Here is a 12,332-nt window from a genome sequence, read left to right on the forward strand (position 1 = left end):
AGCGGCAACATCCCGCTCTCCATCGTGAAACTAAATACCAAAGTAACTGAAACTGCAATTCATCAAAATTTTGCTAGTCCTGGCTTGATATAGAGCATAGTCTATTGAACTTTACAGCAGAAAAGTGTTTATAACCTGGTACAAAGGACGATTTTGGTTCATATAGCTAATATTACCCTTCATGAAAACTGTGAGGGTTGATTTTTTTATAACTCATCCGTTTCTTTATATCAAGTTATATTAGGTCTGCATAATTAAAGGCTTGGCCACTTGATTGATAGCTAGGTCTCGCTGGTCGGCATCACTTCACCTAAGCTGATTCCAGCTGGTTATCTGAACCACCATGTACAGTACATCGTATTTTTGTTTTGGTTTTTGTGGCTTTACACAGTCAGTTGCTTTTTGGAATTATTTCTTACAAATATCCTTTGATATGGCATGCTGTGTGCATTTAAATATGCTCACAAACCATTCAAGTTGCCTCCATTTCCCAGGTGAGTGAAATTATGTACTTATACCATATCTATAAATGTATTTGTTTTATTTAAGATCCTTTATCTCTTATATTTTTCTTTAGAACTCGAATGCACTCCAAAATCTGACAGACTGATTACCTGTAGGCTATAGAACAGTCATCTGAAGCGTTGTCATACAGTGTTATTCCTAGATTTCATAAATAGCCTTACATTTACCAACAAAGACTAGAAGTGTTTGAAAGTAACTTGCGTTTTCCTCTTCTAGAAAAGCGTTATAAGAACAATGCTTAGTGGTTCGATGTGTTACAGCAGTGTTTTTAAAAGTCTGAACACTTTATTGATATAGTACACAACCAAACATGTGGTCAGAACACAAATGAGTCACAGGTAATGAAGTATTAAGCATTTCTGCCAAAGAAAAATCTGTCTAAGCAAAATGCCAGTAGGCATCTGTAGCTCCGCTCATGCTCCGCCTCTTTGCTCTTGCTTGGTATCCCCTGGTTGGTGCGATGACGGGTGAACAAAATGGCGATGAGTGGCCATTCCTACTTGTAGCTTCTTTTGCGTTCTTTAGAAACCTATGTGTGACGTCACATATACTACATTTATATCATTTACAGTCTATGGTTTTACCTGATAAATTTAAGTTTCTAAGAAAAATTGAACTTGTATGTGTAAATGTGAAAACAAATGACTTGTTTGAATGTTGTTTTGACTTTAATCGCCTCGATTGTAGTAAAATAGAGAAAATAGAATATGATTTTAGATTCAATTTATTAGGCTGTGATAACTCAGAATGCGAAAATTGTACACAAATTGTTATGTTTTTACTTTGGAAAACTACTACTTTGAAAGTAATTTTGGTTCTAATCAATTCTAATACTAATCATCTGTCTCTGTAGCAGCTGAGCAGAGACAATATGCTATTAGCTAGGGGTGTGACGAGACACTTACTACATGAGACGAGACACAAGATTTTTATACAAATTCCTCAATAATGAAATATATTAATGGAAAATAGTCTTTTGTTCAACTTAAAAAAAATTACAAAATGCAAAACTATTTACATGCTTTTTTTAAATCAACTTGTAATTAATGTTAATTTACTTCCATTTTAATGAGTTATGCCATAAAGCACATGCAAAAACTGCTAAATATTTTGCTATAAAACCGACTGACTGGACAAACTCTGAACCACTGAATGCAAGGGTGGACTGATAGCAGAGAGCTTAACCTGTCTCAAAATGTGGCTAAAAGTCCTACACGACAGTAACAGTTTGATTACTGAGTTTACATGTCTGTACAGCACTTCAATAATGCGACTAAAATAGGAATATTTCACGTCTTAATTTAATTTGTGTTTATGATGATTATGACTTCAGCATATCTAAAAAGCTATTCCATCGCAGGGTAAATTTGTGTGGCTGCAGTTGTAGCAGCCTTTGCTTTTGGACCAATCTTCAGTGCTGAATTCACCCTCATGCTCTATCATAACATCACAACTCACAAGGCAACCTTTCACCTTGACGAGAAATCTTGTCGTGATTTAGTCTTGTGAGATATTGTAGCCCGAGGTCTCATCACACCCCTAGTATTAGCTGAAAAATATTAATCTGTGACAACACAGAAATTGTATATATAATATTGTATATCGGTCTCCACAGATTACTTTGATGGGAATTCCAATCCTGAAAGCTGATAATGCCCTTTCGTCCACTGACGTGTCCATGTATCCTAATCATCCCTGCTCCAAAGACGTTTGTGAGAATGGAGGCCGCTGCAACCCCCAGCTGAACAGCTATGAGTGCGCCTGCCGCCACGGATTCTCCGGACACCACTGCCAGGACAGTAAGTTCCTTATTTAATCACTTTTTAAAAATCATATTACCCAATATAGCTTCTCCGCCAACTCCCTCACACTCCTTAAAGGCAAGATTTGCATGCGTCTTTAGCATACATCAACATACTGTACAGCTTACTTAAAAGAAATAGCTCTTGGCAGCTCTAGCCAGTCATATGCTCCATATGTAGATTTAGCTAAATCCACGCCTCCAAACTTTCACAAATAACACCATCCTCGATTCGTATGCTTATCGCAAACACACATTGGCACAGTCGCAAAAACCCAAGAACTTTTGCTCACCTCATTAACCTTGCAGGGTCCTTGTGTTGCATCTTTAACCTTAATTAAGCCACACAAGCATGAAGCCTGCGATACATCACACTCTTTTTCTAGCTTTGCTTTAATTAACAATGCCCTGTCTCACATCGATTGGTGTAATTTCACTCCGTCTTCTCTCCCCCTTTCCAGCAATATTCGAGAAGTCCGCTGGGGACACGGAGGCCATTGCGTTTGATGGTCATACATTTATCGAATATCACAACAGAGTCACCAAAAGGTAATGTAGACGCTTGTCCTTGTGTCAGTGCTTTCCCCAATGATCACAATGATTGGTTCATTGCTATATTAGCAGTCAATGAGGAGCGATGACAGGCTAGATTACTCCGGCCCCATTTAAGGCCTGACGTGCTTCCTCATTTTAGCTAATGGCTTGATCTCATCAATTACCACTTTCGCTATAGTCTGTCTCTTTGGTTTTCCGTGAACCCTAGCTGGGTCCAATTAGCGTGGCACCCGAAGGAGTCTCACGACTGCAGTGCGATGGATCACGCTTATATGCTGTAATGAAGCTTCCTCCACCATCACTGGGATCTCAAAACCACACGTCTTCACTACCACACATATCCTAAGGCACCATTGATGGTCATGTCTTGATAATTGCTTCCTTCCTCACTTATCAGATGATTTCTCTTCCTCTGGTTGGTCTGATGTGTCAGTGGTCCAGCATGCACCAATTACGTCAACATTTATTCCGTTTCTAGGAGAAAGGATTGAATTACAAGAGTTATATATTTTATTGCGATGTCTCCACCAATGTTGAAGAAGCTGCTTTAAAAATAGTGCTCATAGTTTAAAGTTACAACATAACTAGCTCATGAAGGAGTACTAGCAGGCTGGATTATTAACTTAAATGAGCTCCCTTAAAAAAAAAAAAACATGGTTTTACTGCACTAACCACAATTTGACCTTTTTTCCTTCATTCAATGAAGAAAAAAATAATTAAAACAAGCAATAATTCAATAAATAAAAATGTTAATTTAGACCATTTGTTAATAAATGGTTTGTTTTTAACAGAATATACAATGGGGAAAATAAGTATTGAACTCAACATTTTTCTCAGTAAACAAATTTCTAAAGGTGCTGTTGACTTGAAATATTCCCTAAATGTTGGTAACAACCAAATAAATTCCTATATGCAAAGAAAAAAAATCTAATTAGTTTACAAATTAAGTTATGCATAATTAAATTAAATGATGCAAGGAAAAATTATTGAACGCATGAAGAAAGGGAGGTGTAGCCTCTCTCAGAAGTTATTCAGCAACCCGCTGCCCGTCATCATTGTTATCTAATATTAGCTAATATTAGTTAATGTTTTTAACATCTACATTATCAGGATGATGAAACCAGGGTGGACACTCAGCAAGACGCTGATCCAAAACACAGCTAACAAAACTCTCTATTGGTTTCAGAGAAACAAAATCAAGCTGTAGAATGGCCCAGATAATCACATGACTTAAATCCAATATAAAATAATCTGTTGAAGTCTGTTTAAAAAATTACATCTGAGCAATTCATGTGACTTTGTTTCATATGAGAGGCGTTTTTAAGCTGCCATCACCAAAAAAAGCCTTACATTTCAGTAGCTACATACTTTCTATGTCCGTCAAGCCATTGTTATAACACATTTTTCAGATTTTGTTTTGTTTTATTTTTATGTTTGAATTGTTTGGGTTTTATCTAAATCTGGTTTAATTTGATCTCAACAGCTTCTTTAGAAATATAATTCTCAGCAAAAAACATGATGTGTTCAAAACTTATTTTCCCCACTGTAAACTGATTATTTTCTGCCAGAACATTATTTGTTTTGTCCACAGATTTTTTTAATACAATGTAGGTTCTTGAATTTGATGGGAAATAGTTAGTCTATCAGACATATACTTCTGTTGTTGCTCATAATTTAAAAGTACACCATAACTAACAGCTCAAACAAAGAGCATTAAAGGAAAATGTATTAAGAGACAGTTTAAAAAATGAATAGAATTCAGATAATAAAATGTTTTACATTCAAAACATCATCATCTAAAAATTTTATCTGAATTGATGATGATGTATTCTACACACCTTGTTTTAGAAATATCACTAATATTTAGCACAATTTTGAACTTTTGAATTTATACACTGCAGTGTACAAATAAAATGAATAAATTAGTGAATTACAATATAATATAATATAATTATATAATATTATATTATATTATATTATATTATATTATATTATATTATATTATATTATTCATTCATTTATTTTATTTTTGGCTTAGTCCCTTTATTAATCCGGGGTCGCCACAGCGGAATGAATCGCCAACTTATCCAGTACGTTTTTACACAGCGGATGCTCTTCCAGCCACAACCCATCTCTGAGATTATATTATATTATATTATATTATATTATATTATATTATATTATATTATATTATATTATATTATATTATATTATATTATATTATATTATATTATGCTCAATTTTCAGGATAATTGCTGCCACACCACTGAGAAATACACATCAAAACATTTAATTGAGCCTTAATCAAAGGCACAGAATGCCATTTATCTTTATGTGTTGTATTTGTGTGTGTTTTGTCAACTGTCTGTCTCTGTGTGCACAGCTTTTGGTTGTTGTCTTTGCTTATGTCTTTCTGTCTGTCTGTCTGTCTCACGTGCTTGTCTGTTGTCTTCCTTCTGCTCTCAAGCCAACTGACCAATGAGATCCCAGAGTAAGTTACCCGGAGACCTTTTAGGATGAATTTGATTAAGAGAAACTAACACTTAAAAAAACAAACCATCAAAATAACCAGCTTAAAGCATTCATATTTAATTTTTGCATTGGTATTTCCATTTACATCACATTCAAGAAAATATTTATGGGGTTGATTTATTATATAAATGCACATATTTTCAGGAAGGGTTGCTTTTTCATCAGTTGCATCAGAATCCAGCTTTAGGAATGCATGCTTGGCATGATGATGAGCATTTTGATACACTGATAAATTCCCACAGGAATCATGCATGGAAATACCTGAACTGACTTTGGAAATATGTCTGTGTTTAAAAAACAAATTAAGCCCCTTTTAACTGCAAGTATTATTTAGCTTTTTAGAGAACGATATACATCAATACTTAGTTGGTATTTACAGCTTGGTTTAAATGCCATTTTACTGCCCCATTAGAGAAATGTTCAATCTGTTATAGTGTTCCTTTTAGTGATTCTTATTTTAAATTATTTGTTTCCTTCTGAATGTAATTAAGTGTCTAAGTGGCTGCACTGAGCCCTTAAAAAGCTGGCAGCTTGATTAAATGGAATTATGTTATGTATTATGCTCATAAAAAGTTCCTGCCCGGCTTTTAAACCACATCACTTTGTTTGTCAAATCGCTCCCAGTGATTTCTAATAATTGTGCCCAAGGATGAAAGCGAAAGTGGCACATTAATCAAGGATTTGTCTCTCAGAAAACTGGCTGCAATTAAAGAGGCTCCTCGTCCAGTAGAGAAGGCAGAGTCACCGCAGGCATCAATAATGGTTAGGGACAAGGCCCTCTTCATTGACTTTCGCTCTTCCTGAGGTTTAATGCGTGTCACTTCCTGTACAAATGAAGTGCCAGATTAAAATTAATCTCAACCAAGCTAGCTGACCAGCCCTTCAGAATGAGTGTCATCAATTTAGCTTGATCTGGTTGTGAACAGAGCTCTTAAAGTCAATGAATTCCTAAGAGGACATCGGCATAGTGGCGCCACATCCATGGGAATGGAGTAATATTTCTGTTAGTATTTACTGTGCTCTTCATCTGTCTTTATTTCCTCTCTTTAGCTCAGCAGCCTTGGAGCAATTTACCCATTTTTACCATTTAAGTGACCTCTCACAAAATGCATTTGTTTTATATAATTGGCTTTTTGTGTTTACCTCTGTTCCAATACCTAGTGAACGGCCTAGACAGCTGCCTTTTAAAAAGCATTATAACTGCCACGGAATCTAATAAGTGACCAACCTGTAATGCTTAATGTAAGCAGAAAAGTGCAGCACATGAATAAAACTTGACTAGCAATTGATCCCAGTAGAGTTTGCTTTTAGCTTGTTAAGCACAATGCTAACAACAACAAGACGCACTCTCAACAAAGAACACTCAAACTGCGGTAAAACCTAATAAGTAACCAATTTGAATGGTTTACATACGCAGATGAATAAATAAAACATGAGTAGACATGAATAAAAACTTGACTAGCAACTGTTTACAGTATTTTATACCATTATCAAACTTTTCAGTTAGCTACATCGCTACCTACTGTATATGGGCAGCTTCTTTGAAGCATCGTACTGTCCTGTAGTTGTTATGAAAACTAATAAGTGACTAGTTTGAATGTAAGCTGAAAATCACAACATATGAATTTAAATTTACCTCACAATCTATTTAGGAGAATTTTACTTTAGCTACCTTGTTGCCTGCATAGACTGCAGCCTTTTTTTAGGAAGTATTAGTTCTGTGGAATCAAATCAGTGATCAATTTTGAATGCTTAATAACCAGAAAAGCATGGATTTAACTATCTTTTAGTAGTTTTTGTTGTTAGCATCTAGCTAAGCTAACAGCACACTACCAACATAACAATAAATCACACTCATCACTATGTCATGGAATCTAATAATTGACCTTTTTTTTTGTGTTAGCAGAAAAGCACAACTGTTTGCCTCTAACAAACCTTGCCATTAGCTATCTTGCCGTTCATATAGGTGACTTCATTCTTATAAAGCATTGTAGTTTTTATGGAACCGAATGAGTAACTAGTTTGATTTATGAAAACAGGAAAATACAGCACAAAAATAGAAACTTGACACTTCTAGTGTAACAAAAATTGTCAGTAGATACATGATGGTGCTGTAATAGTTGGCCAGAACATTCTAAAATAACAAGAAGACATTTCAGCAGGCCAAATAATTAATTGGATCTATGATGTCTTAAAATGGAGCCTGCATACTTTAGGCAGCTCACTAAGATTTGAAATTTGATGGAAAGCAACCAGTCTTTCAAACATGTACTCACTTACTGAAGTTGCTCTTATTCTCGCTCCCTTACTCTCTTGACTTGTTGAAAATGATGGAATTGTTGATAAATTGCAGTAGCTCAGGCATGTGACAGCTCAGAACAATACAACAATGTGCCAGTACCACTGGTACTTTCGATACAGTCCTCCAGAGTTATTTCTTTGCCTATTCTGGCATAACAACTGAAAGACTAGAATAATTTAGTGAGGTCACTCTAGCTTCTTGGCACAGGACTTCTTGTCTGTGTGTTATGCGAACCCTGTACTTCCCCTACGGCCTCTTGCGCTTATTGCATGCCTATCATTTCTTCCCTTGCTCCTGTAAGCCCTGAGTCACTGGAGAACCCATCTGACCAGAGGTGAGTCCCCTTTGCCTGAAGTGTTTCCAAAGGCACGCCGTCCTCCCACACTCAGCCACCCTGCACATGCTGAAGGCCAGGGCTTTTGTCAGGCAGCAGACCACCGCTGGTTTAATCAAATCTTTGGTAATTTGTTGTGTAATATGTTCATTTGTGTTAGACTATACAGTACATCTATGAAGATTTTAAATCTAAAAACTATGTGACATGCTCTACTGATTAGGATATGTATAAATAATAAGGACACCCCTATTAGGTAATATATATATACAGTTGAAGTCAGAATTATTAGCCCCTCTGAATTATTAGCCCCCTGTTTACTTTTTCCCCAATTTCTGTTGTACGGAGAGATTTTTTTCAACACATTTCTAAACACAATAGTTTTAATAAATCATTTCTAATAACTTTTTGCCATGATGACAGTGAATAATATTTGAAAAGATGTTTTGCAAGACACTTTTATACAGCTTAAAGTGACATTTAAAGGCTTGAGTAGGTTAATTAGGATAACTAGGCAGTTATGGGTAATTAGGTAAGTTATTTTATAACAATAGTTTGTTCTGTAGACAATCGAAAAAAATATAGCTTAAACGGGCTAATAATTTTGACTTAATTGTTTTTTTATAAAATGTAAAACTGCTTTTATTCTAGCCGAAATAAAACAAATAAAACTTTTTCTAGAAGAAAAAAAACCTGTTAGGGATTTCCTAATTATTAGATGCATATCCTAATAATAACAAATACATTTAAGAGCTGGTATGCTATTTTTCAAAACCTCAGAATCAGCAATTTTGTATTTAGGATTATAAAATATTGGAATTTTGATTTGGTAAGATAAGATAATACAAGAACTATAATATAAGACATTTGTAATGTTGTAATATTTCTATTTAAAATTATCTTTTGAATGTTTTATTCGTTAAAATTTTACAAATAATGCATAATAGCTTCCTCAAAAATATTAAGCAATCATTTTTGGAACAAATTAACACTGATCATTTAATTTTTCAGCTTTCCCATCATAGATATAAATTTTATCTTAAAATAGGAGAATACTGTTGTTTATATTTCACAATATTTATATGATTGTGTTTTGACATATTAAAAGAAATAATAATAATTCCGAACTTTTGAACTTATCTAATATAAATATGATAATGACCTTCATATTTTAACTCTGTCACAAACATTTCTCTGTCAAACAACACAAAATGATGGGGCATATGATGAAATCTATTAAACAAATCTTAAAGTTTTTATATACATAAAGCATCTATTTTGAGCTTTGCTACTGATGATTCAGAGACATGAAAGACACATATTTAATCCCCATTCCTATGTGAGCCACTGCCCCCTGTGGGTGGAAAGCATAAATCACTCTTAAATCTCATCGGTTTGTGAGAAATGATACACCACCCTATTTCGCTAGCAGCTGCTCGAAGATTTTCTAAAAGGCAAAATACTCAAAGTAGATTTCTTTTTTGTAAATGAAATCCAGCTTTAATGGATTAAGCCCTGCTTCCCTTTAGGATGTTCTAGATGCTTGAGATCCTAATGGGACATGAGCAATAATGAGCTCACCAGAGTGGTGTATAATCACAGTTTGCTGCCCTGATGCTGTAGCCCTGGCCTGGGGCCGCGTGAAGGGAAAAGGCTCATGGAAAGAGTCCAGTCAGCATATTATATGTGTCTCTTCGGAAAAAGAATTCAATTACTGCAAATAATTATTCAGCTTTACGCCGTCACAGGCTCATTAACAGCATTTGCATAATGAAATTCAGACTTTTTAATCAAACAAATTAAGATACGTTACTTCCAATTCTCAAGTTGTAGATAGAACTGCTAATATTGTGTATTGAGTTGTCAGTCTGGAGAGAATGGCTGATTTCATGCGGCCTTCGAATTAATTGTTTCTCAAGGCAACACATATTGTTCGTCTGGACTCTTTCTAGATGCAGTTTTTAATTAAAATAATGCACATGTGCACTATGTATTCACCCAAGCTTCATCCAGAGTTATTTTAAGTATCATTAAAAAATACATGTTTTTCCTGGACATTTTTGAAAACTTTTGTATACAAATGACACTGTGGTCAAAATAGACCTATAAAACAATTTAAAATTGCTATATTAGGAGCCGATCACACCAAACACGCTTTTCAATTCTGAAAACTTGAGGCACACTGCACTGCCTTTTTGATGGCTTTAGAAAAGAGCAGTGCACTGTGCTTTTTATGTTGCCAGGCAACCACTATATTAACAATCTTGGTGCTGGAGCGCACATCATCGGGTGCTCTTTTAGCACACAGCTGACTTTTAACTGCAGGCGTACAGAGCTCTCCTTCAAAAAAACGGATGGTGCAGCAGGCAGTTAGAATGTGATATGCAACGTGCAACACGAGCTACGTTTCCATTCACCCTTTTTTAAAAATTCAGTTGATGGAAACGTCAAGATGCACATATATTTTGAAAATGTGAATAAAAAATTTACTACTATGGAAACTTTTACCGATTTTTACAAAAATTACAGTATGCGCATTAAAAAAAGTCATGTGATTTTGTTATAAGAAATCATGTGATAAAAATGTGTGTGAATGGACTAATCAGCAAGCTGAGCACACTGTAAAACATCTGAAATGTTGTTTTGGCTATTCTAAAATTTCAGTGTTCCATTTCAGTATTAGTGTTATTATTATTATTATTATTATTAGTATATGTATTATTAATGACCTCCAGACCTGTCAAGAGCATCTGTGCTCTGCATCTCATGGCTTCAAATGCCACCAGACGTTCATTGTGTGTCGGCATTGTCTGCAGTCTGAGGTAAAAGTCATTTATTAAATAAAGAAAAGATTCATGCAGGTTCTCCTACTGCAGTAAATTGCATTTTTACTTAGTTGATATTTGGCGGCAATTAATCAGGAAGTGACAATTTTGTTCTTGTTGACTTGTTGGATGGAAATGCTGCTTTATTTGTACATCTTTTATGCGATATTGCTGTTTTGTGCATACATTTCATTTGTGCTTTCGGATGGAAACATAGCTAATGTCTGCCATTTTAAAAAAAGTCACTCAATCATTTTTTTCAAAAGAAGCGCTTCTCGCCAAAAATAAAACGTGCTCAGTGTGATCGGGATTCCAGTCAGCATTTAAGTAGGCACTCTCATTTTGTAAACTACAATTAAGTGTCTGCACACATGCGATCATGTTGTCCACCACTGTTTATGCACAAGTCTAGAGACTAAACATTATACACGTTCTCACGACGTCACTGCAAAATTATGTGTTTGTCATTTACATGACGAGGAAAGGGGTATTTTTAAAATGGAACACTTTTAACAGTTTTCTTTGTTCTGTATTTTACAAACAGTTAGCAATGTTTTTGTTTTAAATAACATAAAATGGTTTGACGTTATTGGTAAAGATAATATCCCTAAGAGGAGAAAAAGCTAATGCATAGCAAATAAACACCATCAATAAAATCACAGTTCTCACAGAGAAAGGGTTTCTAAGTGTGAAGATGTAAACACATCCGCCATCTGCTTTCTCTACTTTTGTGTGTCGTGTCCGTTGTCTTGTTCATCTCCGTTTTGTCTTTGTCTTGTCTGTGTTTTTCCGTGTTGTTGTCACTTGTCCTACCCCTGTTTACAAGTTACCTGATTTAGCAAACAAGCCCCCAAACACTCACTATTCTGACTCACAAACACACACAAAGGATGCCACAAGCACAGGTACACCATCGAAAACAAAGGGCTTGTAAAAATAGCTGCTTTTCCTTTGTGGCGTATCTGTGTGTACTTGCAGAGAGGTGTTGGATACAATCAGATCCCCGATGACCTGAACAATAGCACACTCTGAGTGACACGGTCCTCCCTGAGGACAGGCAGATGTCACCTTCTCTATGCCTTGCAAGAAAAGGCATCCAGGGAACCAGATCAAAACATACATCAGACAGCAGCCAATATAGTCATCCTTCCTGCGCAGGAAGAGAAAATCTAGAGCTTGAAGGCAAAATAGGAAGTGTTACCCTAAAGTGTGTCACCATCCCTCTCACATACACACATGCGCTCACACTCATGTTGAAAAAAACATGCTTCCCCCATTAGTGTGGCCTAGTTTACCTACACTGTAAAACCGGACAGTGAAATGAGTTCATTTCCCTCACATATTTTAATATCTCATGATACTTGAAGTAATATTTCATCCACAAATTATAATTCTGTCATCATTTACTCACCGTTGACTTGTTCCAGACAAGTTTGATTGTGATTGTTTTGTTGAACA

At 35.4% G+C, this 12,332-nt stretch overlaps 1 protein-coding gene and 1 long non-coding RNA gene across 43 annotated transcripts in view; one reads left to right on the forward strand and one right to left on the reverse strand.

The window, feature by feature from the left end:
- agrn (agrin) overlaps positions 1–12,332 on the forward strand; it is a 467,750-nt gene that overhangs the window by 441,450 nt on the left and 13,968 nt on the right. For 23 of the 40 annotated variants that reach the window (XM_087305953.1, XM_087305955.1, XM_087305972.1 and 20 more), the window contains 4 exons: positions 2,141–2,324; positions 2,788–2,875; positions 5,349–5,372; positions 8,017–8,049. In XM_087305953.1, coding sequence (XP_087162079.1) covers positions 2,141–2,324; positions 2,788–2,875; positions 5,349–5,372; positions 8,017–8,049 — 329 coding nt within the window. 40 annotated transcript variants of the gene reach the window in all.
- LOC147831299 (uncharacterized) overlaps positions 1–12,332 on the reverse strand; it is a 32,670-nt gene that overhangs the window by 2,637 nt on the left and 17,701 nt on the right. The window contains exons 1-2 of one of the 3 annotated variants that reach the window (XR_015523571.1): positions 7,690–8,041; positions 10–3,355 (exon numbers count right to left, since the gene is read on the reverse strand). This is a non-coding gene — a long non-coding RNA (uncharacterized LOC147831299). Of the gene's footprint in view, positions 1–9; positions 3,356–7,689; positions 8,042–12,332 lie in introns of those variants that run through there. The other 2 variants (XR_015523572.1, XR_015523570.1) reach the window with 2 other exon arrangements.

Source organism: Danio rerio, chromosome 23, assembly GCF_052040795.2.
Source record: "Danio rerio strain M-AB ecotype USA chromosome 23, GRCz13ab, whole genome shotgun sequence".
Taxonomy (NCBI): Eukaryota; Metazoa; Chordata; class Actinopteri; order Cypriniformes; family Danionidae; genus Danio; species Danio rerio.